This window comes from Microtus pennsylvanicus, chromosome 1 (assembly GCF_037038515.1).
Source record: "Microtus pennsylvanicus isolate mMicPen1 chromosome 1, mMicPen1.hap1, whole genome shotgun sequence".
Lineage (NCBI taxonomy): Eukaryota > Metazoa > Chordata > Mammalia > Rodentia > Cricetidae > Microtus > Microtus pennsylvanicus.
In genome coordinates this window covers 955333-968272 of record NC_134579.1, presented here as the reverse complement: position 1 = coordinate 968272, position 12940 = coordinate 955333, and the positions used below count along the sequence as shown (strand labels likewise).

General features: G+C 36.1%; 1 protein-coding gene across 3 annotated transcripts in view; it reads left to right on the top strand.

Annotated features, from left to right (window-relative positions):
* Positions 1-12940, top strand: part of Epha6 (EPH receptor A6) — an 895033-nt gene that overhangs the window by 655319 nt on the left and 226774 nt on the right. For all 3 annotated transcript variants that reach the window (XM_075950396.1, XM_075950493.1, XM_075950569.1), the window contains one exon: positions 341-526. In XM_075950396.1, coding sequence (XP_075806511.1) covers positions 341-526 — 186 coding nt within the window. The remainder of the gene's footprint in view (positions 1-340; positions 527-12940) is intronic.

Here is a 12940-nt window from a genome sequence, read left to right as displayed (position 1 = left end):
TTTAGGACAGAGAACAGGAACAGCTAAGTTTAGTAATTATTACTTTTCTCTAGATTTACATTATCACCTCCAATTCTGCTGGATGGATATAATTCTGCAGCAGATAGGAATGCCCCTCAACAGAGCTTCCTTGGTGTAACACATGGAAAAGTAGTCTATTATTCATTATAAATACATCAGGCATTGGTTTATACAGACTAAACAAAAAGCATTTTCAAATAAATATTGCAAATTTAAAAGACATGTTTTAGGTTCTTTTATAAATGATAACAAGGTAATTTGGATTTTCTGGTTTAGAAGGATTTGTTTTAAACAAATGTTTTCTGCTTTGTTTTGTAAGGTGAATTTGGGGAAGTCTGCAGTGGGCGTTTGAAGACACCAGGGAAAAGGGAGATCCCAGTTGCTATTAAAACACTGAAGGGTGGTCACGTGGATCGACAAAGAAGAGATTTTCTGAGAGAAGCGAGCATCATGGGGCAGTTTGACCACCCCAACATCATTCGCCTAGAAGGTGTTGTCACCAAAAGTAAGTTTCTGATTTTCCTCACTACTTCTCACATACTGCTTTTAGTTTTTATTAATTCATAATAGAATGCCATAGTTATGACAACAACTTCATTCAAATGTGGTCTTCTGACACCACTTCTCAGTGTCCTACCATGAGGCCTAAACACTATCAGGGTTTGCATAGGCATTTTGAAATGACATTACCTTTAAATTACGCTCATTTAACTTAGCATAATGACTCAGAATGAAAGGATTTATATTTTTTCTAAATATCAATATTAATAGAAGACTAAAATCAATATTTGATTCATTAAAATAAAATACTACTGCTTAAAAATGCATTTCATAGACAAATGTAAAATGCTTTACCATAGAGTAAAATATTTCCACAAAAAATTCTATTTGGAAGTCAGCTCTATTAATAGCATTATTAATAAATTACTATAGTTGATATAAAGTAAAATAAAAGATAACCACTGCAATAACAATCCTCCTGTTATAGAAATAATCTAATCAAGGTCATTCTTTTTAAAGAAAATTGCTTTAAAACCCAAAATTATATCTATACTTTAAGAAATTGGATGCGTATATTTGAACAATGATAAAGGCACAAAATGTAACAATATTTCTCCATTTTTATTCACTGATGAATTAAACATAAAGTCCAGCACAGCTGGCATTAAGTGTGTCATGAAAATCATTTTGATGTTTGAAAGTATATTTTTATTTATAGAATTAAAATTTCTTTAACAGCCATTGAAGATAGGAGTAGGGTCTGGAGAGATGGCCAAGTGGTTAAAAGCAGCTCCTGTTTTTGCAGAGGACATGGGTTTTCAGAGCCTACTGCCAAGTTACAACCATACATAATTCTAGTTCCAGTGGACTTAATGATCTCTTCATTCCACCACAGTCTCTTGTAGATATGTGGTGCATATAAACTCATGCAAACACAGACGAATAATAAATAAATAAAAGATATATGAATAAATAGATATTTTTCAAACCATTTAAGGGAAGTTGAATTTTATGTTATAGTTAGAAATGACATAGCTTATTAGCAGCATTGCTCAACTCTACTTGTTAGATCTCCGTATACTTCACACAAGGCATTGGTAAAATGTGCTCAAGGAAGCAGATTACTTGCAGCCCCAAGAGTTTACAAAGCAGAGAAAGGTGATTGGAATGATAAGCATTTTAGTGGGGGTTTTGTTGTAGTTATTTTAACAGTCTTTCAATATTTACCCATGAGTAGTTATCATAGACAAGTACTCTGAACTCATCCATGTGCCCAACCTTAGCCAGTTGGACGTGAGCAAGTGTAAGACACGGGGTGTTTGATATATGTTGGTGTTTGTAATCTAGAATTCTTTCTTCTGAAACTCAACCTCCATGTCTAGTAAAACAATCAATCAAGTTGCAGTATCGCAAGGCGAAGAAGGTCAAAAAGTTGGCTCAATAGGTTGGAGGGTTTGTATATAGACTGAGTTATTTTTCAGGGTGCCAGGAAAAACCTGACACTTACAACTGACCTCTGACCTCAACACCATGTTGTGACATGCGAATAGCCACATTCACATCTCCCTTACACATACACACACACATACACACATGGGGGGAGAGAATGAATAAGAATGTGACATGCATATAGCCACATTCACATCTCCCTTACACATACACACACACATACACACATGGGGGGGAGAGAATGAATAAGAATGTGACATGCAGATAGCCACATTCACATCTTCCTTACACATACACACACACACATACACACATGGGGGGGAGAGAATAAATAAGAAAAATAAATATATTTTTTAAAGCAGAAAATAAAGATATTTTAGCCTACAGTCCCATTCAAAGTGCTCTGAAGGCCAGGCTTCTGAGTGAACCATCTCAGACATTACAACCCTACCCAAGTCCCAAACTACTCAGATACCTGCAGCTGGCCATTTGTGAGGCAAAAAAAACAAATCAGCTCAATCTGGTCAACCCAATAAAGATAAGAGAGGGGTTTTTATTTAATAATTTGTATTTTATTGATTCTTTAAGAATTCTATACAATATATTTTAATTATATTTATCTTCCCATCCCTTCCTCTAACTAGTGCAAGATCTACTCCAAGTTAGTACTCTTTCATTATTTTTAATATTCCATTGGGTCAAATTTGTGCTGTCCACATACTTCTCTAGCTGTGGGACCATCCACTGGTACTGTAATGTATCAGGGGCCTCATCCATAAAAATCAGTCACTCTTCCCTCCTAAATCTCTAATTGTTCATAGCTCCTCCAGTAGGGGTCGAGGCTTGTGAGATTTTATTTTTCCCCTGCTATACGAGAAAGTCGACTGGCTTAATTTTGTTCAAGTCTTGGGTGAACAAACATGTGTACTATGCATTCCTAAATTGAGCTGTCCTATTAGATACAGAAAGCACTGTTTCACTCTGGTCTTACTGTCTTTCCACCCCCCCTTCTGTCATGGTCTCTGAGCCTTGTGGGATGGAGGAGTGAGATCTAGATGACCCCCTCCATTGACACTTCTCTCACTTTGAACCACCATCCACTATATAAAGATGCCTCTCTGACAAAGTTCACAAGCTATACTGATCTATGAATAGAGACATACATATGTTCATATGCAGGAGTGGCGCAAATGTTAAGATGGTAACCTAACGGTTTCTAGTTGGACTTAAGTTTTGCTCCACAGAAGGAAACACATGCTTGAAGTAATAAATCTGGCCAAGAACCTATAGTTTGAGTTCTTAGTTCTTCACCCCTAGAGACCCTAGGGATAACATGGTACAATTATTTTGTTAAATGCACATAGTATCCAACTGCCTGAAAATTTCATGTAAAACTATTTTTAAGTCATGAAATTTAAAATTCATTTTTTCACAGCAATAAATGACCAAGCTAATAAATCACTGGAATTCGGCTCTTGCTAGTTAAGATTTGTACACATTGGATAAATTATTTAAAATCTCTATCCTGAACTTTCATGTCTATAAAACACTATGAAATTAATCAAGATATCATTGATTGGAGCATCTCAGTCCCCCTTTTTTAAGACTGCAAAGGATTTCTATACAAGTTAAATCATTTATGTATACTGAATTTAGCATCATCTGTTGACTTCTGTCATTAGCCTCACTATTTCAAATGATTCCTTTGTTTTCATATTTTTATTTATATAGCAAGCAAAATTTAATTTTTAAAATGAGTGATAAGCTAAGTTTGATGCCAAAGTACTCTTGGAAAAGTTTACACATAGAATATCTAGAAATAAGTGATCAGAAAAAAACTCAAAGGTTAGAAAGTAAAAGATCTTTATTTTCCACCAGCAAATACATTAAATCATATGTCTTTTCATTCAGTAGTATGATTTTGTGTGTTATCATATTATATTTGTATTTAAATTAGGGTCTATAAAAAGGAAAGAGCTATGACACTACAAAATAAAGAAATTAATTTTATATCCTAAGTCAAATAAATAGGTTTACTAAGATTATTGTTGACATTTTTGCCATCAGATTAAATGTTTATTTCTCATAAGCACCCAAATAACCAACAGAAAAATTAGATCTATAAACTAGATAGGTGACTTCTATTTAGACAAATTTGTGTGATTCACATACCAGTATTACAGTCTTATTCTTATGAAGAAATAAAAAAAAATATTCTCATATCTGTTACAAGAAACTGATGAGAAAAGATAGCTTTAGTACACTCTTGATGGCAATCAGCACTGTAGTTTTAACTGTCAAGAGTGAGCCCCATAAGGGAGTATTGAGGTGCTGCAAGGAACATAGTAGGCATAAGAGAAAAGCAATTCCCGAAAAAATCAGTGAGCCTGTTTATACTGTTATCAGCTGGAGTCAAGTGCTATGGGAATGTTAGAAGAAAAGCAATAAATAAATGAATACCTCATTCCCATAAATACATGGTAATTGTTCCAAGATTGCCCTTAAGTACCTAAGAGATAGCTAGCAATTAAAATTCCCTAAAGACACCCCCACTGCATAAAAGATGATACTGATGAAGATAATGATGCAGTACAAGGGTCTGATTATAGACTTTCCTGGGGTCTGGGAAACAAATACATTGACTCTCCATTAACAGTGATATAATATTATAGATAAAAACCTTGAGAGCATCCTTGCAACTGTTCTTACTTAAAATGAGTATATTTTTGTCTTAGAGCCTTTTTTCTTGGAAACATGCATTGTACAGTTCTTTGAATCACTTCTACTCTTTTATTTGTGCACATATATCTGATTTTATTTTAAACTTGAAGCTAAATGTTTAAAACTGTATTAAACAAAATAGTATATCTGATAAAAGTTGAGCTTATTTATATGATACACATAACATCTTTATTAGCCTGATAAGATACAAATAATGGAAAGAGAGATAATAAGTTATAGCCATATGCTCAAAACATACTATATCTCTGGGAAGCAAAGAGAAGCCGTCAGGTGGAGGACAGACTTGTAATCATTAGTAGCATAGGTAGTCACAATATGTAATACCATAGGTGTCAGCAACATTTGCTACATCACCAGGAGACAAAAGGCCACCTTTCTATAAGAAGATAAGAATTGCAACCTAGTGATGAAGAAATATAGCGCAGTTACCTGAGACAAACAACATTGTCTATCTTCCAGCTAAGTAAAAACACATTTATAAACACTAACTATATTTGCTAAATAAAAAAAATCTCAGTAAAGTGAAATAGAAGTCATTTCCAGTAGCAAACAAACTCCCAAAGATAATTCCTTCCTAAGATATTCTTTAAAGACTCCATGGCTCAATACTGAAGTTATAAGAGAATATTTTAGAGTTGCCCAAACCCTTTGTATGTTCAGGAATATTGTAAATTACTCCCAGGGAGTTTTGTAAGTAGATATACAACTCAACAAAAAGAGTATATTCCGTTCGGTCAAAAAATCGTAGTACATGCATAAAAACATGCTCCATAGTTCTAGGATAGGATTATCCTTCTTGAATAAAGATAATCCTCTAAACTTCCACAGTTTGAATAACTGCATTTCCAGCTATTTACTTATGAATTAATCACCAATGCTCTCTAAGCCTTATATTTTGTTTTTTTCTGAATGAAACAAAAGTGAAAGTCAGAGTAGAAAACATAGAGGTCAAATATAAACCTAATAAATTCTGATTTTTTTTAACAAACAGAAGCATGAGATGTTCAAAAGGAAAGTTTATCCTAGCGATGGCTGATCATCCTACCTCCAACATTATTATAAATTTAAGTTCATACCAGGCGGTGGTGGTGCATGCTTTTAAGCCCAATACGAGGGAGGCAGAGTCAGGCAGATCTCTGTGAATTTGACGCCAGATTTGTATAAAGAGCTACTGCCAGAACAGGCTCCAAAGCATACAGAGAAACACTATCTCAAAAAAACAAAAGAAAAAAATTAAGTTCATGCCGATAGTTCAAAGAGGTAGCAAGTTTCAAGATGTAAAAATATAAATAAATAAAAAAGAAATGAAATTTTCAACAAATTTTTTAATTTATAATATATAAATTGGAAAACTATGGGAATTTTTTATCTAAAAGCAACGTCAAGATTTGGACATTAGTCTGGAATCTGTAACTTTGATGAATATTTAATATTATTTAACTGATAAAATAATAGGCTTACTTTAGCTAACAGTTTTGAAGGTTCTAGTATGTGGTTGATTAGCTACAATATTTAGGGCTTATAATTATGGAAGAAGGTAGTAGAGCAAAATCTTCTGTCCTTTGAGTAGAATAAGAAGGATTAGAACCCAGGATTTTCTTAAAGTTTGCACTTGGCTAAGTTAAGAACCTCGTACCTCGTAAGGGTTCCACCATCTTCTCCTCGAAGTGCTATACTGGGACCAAGTTTAGTGAATGGTTCCCGGGAGGAAACCCAACATCAAGACTAGAGCAGGTATATAGAATACATGTTTTGCAAAATAAAATGACTGTCAACCTATTTCTGTTATGCCCAAATCCTCAAAGTCCCTCCAAAACCAACAAGGAGACCAATTTGCATGCGTAAAAGCAAAGAGCCTTTATTTTAAACAAGTTTGCAAACACAGACTCCGGTGTGCCCAATGTATTGAAATGATCAGAGAGCCCCATGTTTGGTTAGGGTTGGGTTTTTATGATAGCAAAGGTGGGGGTGAGGGATTTCTAGGGTTTAGGATCCCTGACTGGCTGACAGGTGTCTAGGGGTGTCCTGGTGAAAAGTGATAGGCATGTTCTTGCACGTGATTTTATCTACAATGGTTGGAATGTTATAATTTTTTTGAATGGTCTGTTTCTGGGTGGTGCCTGGGTAGTCTCACTTTGTGGTCTTTCTTGGAGCCAGGCATTGCCTCTTGACCTTGTCATGGCTGCATCCTACATTTCCCCCTTCACAAAGTACCAGTGATAGGACCCAATATTATTGGGACCTAAGAACCATTTTAGCTAATAAATTTATTAATTGACAACTCTGGGCCTCCTGGTTTGTTTGTTGGGTTTTTTTTTTTTTTGGTTGTCAATGGGCATTATAGGTAGCCATTTTTCCCCCATGTCAGGGAGTTCCCCCTTGTCTCAACATTTTAGCCCATTATTGGCATGGAGCATGGGATGATGTGCCTTTCTTTCTTTCTTTCTTTCTTTCTTTCTTTCTTTCTTTCTTTCTTTCTTTCTTTCTTTTCCTTCCTTCTTTCCTTCCTTCCTTCCTTCCTTTCTTTCTTTCTTTTTTAGATTTTAGAGACAGGGTTTCTCTGTAGTTTTTCATGCCTGTCCTGGAACTAGCTCTTGTAGACCAGGCTGGCCTCGAACTCACAGAGATCCGCCTGTCTCTGCCTTCCGAGTGTTGGGATTAAAGGTGTGTGCCACCACTGCCCAGCAGGAATGATGTGTTTCTGCAACTACTTTAAGCTGACATTGGAGCATTGTCATCGGGACCCAAAAACACTCACTGGTGTTAGTGAGTGTTTGGAAAAGATTCTGAGAAGATGTTGGAATCAAACTGACCAGAAAAGCATTTTTGGTATCACTGGGGTCTAAGGAAACTAGACATGATGACAGCCTGCTTCCCTACTGTCAAGAAAGGAAAAAGGAGCAGGGCCTGTGGAGAAGATGTAACCCAGGGAAAAGGAGCATAGGAATGGCAGCCAAAAAGAGAAAAGGCAGTATGTTGATGGAGACTGCTTGTTTGTTTTCCATTTGCCCAGACCCAAAATAATCACCCTGAAGCTATATTAATTGTAACATTGCTTGTCCAATAACTCTAATGTGTTTCTAGCTAGCTCTTACATCTTGAATAACCCATTTCTATTATTTTATATTTTACAACGAGGCTCGTGGTTTACCAGCAAGTTCCAGCTGTCTCCTGTGACAGCTACATGGGATCTCTTTGTCTCCACCTACTCTTTCCTCCTCTAACTGCTTACAATTCCTGCCTTGCCCTATTCTGTGCTGCAATAGGCCCAAAGCAGCTTCTTTATTCATCAATGGTATTCATGGCATAAAGAGGGGAATCATACATCAGGGGTGGACTTTCTGGATTTTCTTCTTTTACTAGCCTTAAGTATTTACTCTGCTGTTGCTGAAAATAGTGATGAATTATTTCTGTGCAATTTCAGGAGACTCAAGGGATTTGTAGAACATTTACTGCAAAGTATTTGCTCTTGGAATTATAACATATACATACAGCTAAGCCAGATGAAATGAATGTGACTGTAGTAAATGATTACAAGACGGCATAGCCTGTGGCCCCGTTGTCATACTCTGTTCAAGCACTGCTGACCTAATTGGGGAACTGGAGTAACCAGTATATTTTCCTGCTGCCAGAGTAGACTCTCTCTTTATGAGAGAATAAATATTTTTCTGTATCCAAGGAAATGTATTCCTGTCCCTTCAGTGTTTAAGTTTCCTAACATAATTCATTTAGATCACATCTTTACATCTATCTCTCAGCTGTGTCCCCTTCCTCCAGTTCTCTGCATCCCTAATCATGCTAATGATGAGGTAGAGGGTCATAAGTATTAACAGCTTTCTGAAAGCAACCTAATAACAAGTTGTTGAGTTCAAAGGTAGCATTCTAACATTGTAAACCACAGGCGCAAAGAGAGAAAAGAGACTACAAATAAAATTGTATTCACACAAAATATTTTTTAATAATAAAGTCATCAAACATGATATGTACTCACTTATCAGTGAATATTATTTTTAAAATAAAAGATAACCATGCTACAATCCACAAATGTAGAGAAGTTAAATAACAAGGAAGGCTCAAGGGGACACATGCATCTCATTATGAAAGAGAAAGAGAATAAACATCGCTGATGGATAGACAGAGGGGTCTGAATGGCTATGTATGCAGGGAGGCTAGAGGGAGAGAGACTAGCAAAGACACTTGGTATCAGGAGCATTTTGGGGATGATCTAGAAACCTAAGTGCAATGGAAACATGTAGTCATCTCTGAGGATGACCCTAGCTAAAACTCCTAGCAATGGGAGATACAGAGCCTGAAACAATCATTTCCTGTAATCAGGCAAGACTTCAAGTAGAGGGACACCAACCCAACTACAATTTCTACCTACAATTTGTACTGCCTACAAGATGTGTTAGGGTAAAGGTGGCACAGAAGTTGTGGGAATGGCTAAGCAATGACTGGTCCAGCTGAAGACTCCATACCATGAAAGGAAGCCCACCCCTAGTACACTGCCTGGAAGGCCATGACCTAGATTGGATGGCCTGGATAACTAGGATAGAACAAAACAAAAAAAAATCAATGAAATAATTTCTAATGGTACTCTAATATACTCAGAGATTGATGCCTACCACAACTGTCATTAGAGAGGAGCTTCACGCAGAAACTGGTGGAAACAGCTTCAGAGACCCACAGCCAAACATTAGGGGGAACTGGGGAAATCCTGCAGAAGAGGGACATAAAGGATTGTAGAATCCAAAGAGATCAAGGACACCAAAAGAAAATCCACGAATCAACTAACCTAGGCTCATATGGTCTCATAGAGACTGGACCAAGAGCCTATATGAGACTGACCTAGTCCCTCTGCATATATGTTACAGTTGTAGCTTAGCCTTGTGGGACTCTTAGCAGTAGGAACAAGTATTATCTCTGACTCTTTGCCTGCTTATTGGACCTGTTTCTCTGACCAGGTTATCTCCTCCATCTTTAGTAGAAGAGGAGGTACCTCGTATCACTGAATCTTGATATACCATAACTGGCTGTTATATATGGAAATCCTGCCTTTTCTCAAGAGAAAAGGAGGAGGAAGATGGCCAGCCAGTTGAAGGAGGGAGCAGTTCAGTGTACTAAGAAGCCTATCTTGGTTGCTAACAGTCTTATGTAAGTTTGGTAAACAACTTGTAAACTCCCCCCCCACCCCAGTTATTGAAATCCCCAAATAACTATGGAGCCTCCCCTATGAAATTCTATTTTCAAATATCTGTGGAATCAATGACAGAAATAAATGAAGAAACACAACCTTCATTTATTGTGTGGAATTTGTGGAACGGGCTCAGAACTGAACCCCAAGCTGACTGTATTTTAATGCTGTTTCAATTGCTATTGCTTTTGTCATTATTGGAGCATGCTGTTATGACTTTTCCCCCATTTTTTTCTCACAATATAATTTCAGACTTAGAGAAAATATTAAGAAAAGATAGACTTCATATACAAATTTCAGCCAATTCCTCTAATAAATGTAAGATTAATGTCAAAACGAAGAATCAATCCAGGTGTGGTGGCACATGCTTATAGAATCAGCTCTTGGGAACCTGAACCAGGAGGTTCAAATCTTTGAGGCCAGACTGGACAATATACTAAGATCTTCTAAGTAAGAAAGATTGGAAAGAAAGAAGGAAGGTAAACAGGTAGGAGAGTCAGCGCTATCGTCCTTATTGTGGAGTCTCATTCCAATTACCAGTTTTTCCAGAGCTGCCTCTTGTTTCTGCTCTACTAATCTATTCCAGGCTCCCACACACCATTAACACTCATATCTTCTCAGTCTCCTTGCATCTGTAAGTGTTCTTCAGTTCTTTGTCTTTGATCTTGACAACTGTCCATGAATATTGATTGGTTGTTTTCTGAATGTCTTCACATTAGATGATATGGGATTCCCCTCTGTATGCTGTGAATATGTTTTATTGTTATTGGGTAATAAAGAAGCTGCTTTCAGCCAATGGTGTAACAGAATAGAGCTAGGCAGGAAAACTAAACTGAATGCTGGGAGAAAGTAGGCAGAGTCAGTGAGAATCCATGTAGCCACCACAGTATACAGACACCTCAACTGGAGCCTACTGAAACTTTGCTGATAGGCCATGACCTTGTGGTGATGTACAGATTAATGGAGATGGGTTAGTTTAGGATATAAGATCTAGCTAGCAATACGCTTAAGCTATTGGCCAAACACTGTGGAGATGGGTTAGTTTAGGATATAAGATCTAGCTAGCAATACGCTTAAGCTATTGGCCAAACACTGTGGAGATGGGTTAGTTTAGGATATAAGATCTAGCTAGCAATACGCTTAAGCTATTGGCCAAACACTGTTGCAGTTAATATAGTTTTTCTGTATTTATTTCTGGTCTGAGCAGCCAACAACAACAATTAGTTCTGTAGTTCTCATTATTATATGGTGCTTCTACTTCTGTTGATGGGAGCATTACAGGGTGGATACACCTTCTAAGTGCAGAATGAAACAATCTGGGAAACTCATTCTTTAGAACTTCAACTTCTACATTACTGTACTGAAAAGTGGTTTCTTTATTCCTTTGAAAATAGTATTTGGAGGACAGATCATTTAGAATAAAAATATTCTCAATTTTTATTATTAGTTTTAACATCAATTAATAGATACTATCTGCAACAATTATTTTAGTTGTATTATGAAGCTAACTTCTCTGTTTATCTTCCTTTCTGTATTTGTTAATGAAAACCCTTCTTTAGGACTGTTGTGTAGTAGAATTATATAACTTGTAGTCTTCTCAGTCTAGCTTCATCCCTTTAGCAGGAGGCTCTTGAAATCCATTCATGGTTTTAGTTGAGGTCTATTCTAGTTTGTTTTACATGTGGTACTGGAGGACATCTAAGATGTTTGTAGTTTAGGTGTTCACTTATAAAGTTTCTGCCAACATGTAAGTACAAATTTCTAGGAGAAGATGTATTTTCATCTTTCTTGGGTAACTACTTTAATGTGGGATGACCGAATCATATGATAAATATATATTTAACTTTATCAGAAACTGCCAAACAGTTATTTTCCTGAGTATCACATTCTTCATATCCACTAGTGATTATGATCATGGTAGGTGCTTGATGTCACCCGTGGTTCTTAGTTCTGTCATTTAAACAAACTAAAGCAAACAAAGTTAGCTGTTCTGGTGAAATTACAGGGGAGTCTCATTTACATTTTAATTTTTATTTTCCTACTGGCTCTGTTCATCTTTCAATTGTTGTCTATTTTGCAGTCCATATTTCTCCTTTGATGAATCGTTTCAGTTTTACCTAGCTTTTAAATTATGATTTTTATACTGCAATTATTTTTTCTGCATAAAATACTTTGTCAATAATTTTAAAGTCTTTTTTACTAGTTAAAAGTTCTTTTTATTCTATCCGTGTCCTCTGCAAAGAACTTTTTAATCTATCTTTAATAAAACATTGTTTGCTTTTTTTAAAAAAAGATTATACTTATGGTAGAGTATATAAAATCTCTTCAGCTAATCTACAAATGGGTTCTGATGAACAAATCTACTATACTCACCCTTGGTTCTTTCTATCTTTAAGTAGCTCCATGCTAAGTCCCTCTTGCACCTGAGTTGCTCTTCTGAACTCAGAGCAACCAAATGCCTCTGTAGCAGATCCTGAGGACTTATGATGACCCAGGTAATCAAACCTTAAACTTAGTGCAGTGTATACCTCCATGTATCTTCTTGGCCTTACTTTTCTTTTGTGACCCACCTCAGTTTTCCCTTCCCTCCCAAATCTACAGTATGGATCCCCAAAAATTAGTTTATATTTATTTATATTTGAATGAAGGTTATCCTCTAACATACTGAAATAAAGGATCACAGATGTCTTGATCTATAAATACAAGTTCTATTTTATCTGTCATGATACCTAGAACATTGCTCTATACACAATAGAGTGCATAAGGAGCCTGATTTTTTCTAGGACATCAAGCTCAGTTCTTATTTATAACTCTGTCTAATGTTTGCCACATTCATATAAAACTGACAGCTTTTCTCACAACTGTGTTTGTCCGTACTTAGGCACTTTCTCCTACCTCTCAATAATCATCATGCTGGGGTATTTTTCTTCTCTAAAATTTTATATTACAAACTAATTGTTTGGGTACATGGATTTTATAGAGAACCAAATTGACTAAATGACTAATTAACATATCTAAATATTAAATATTCCC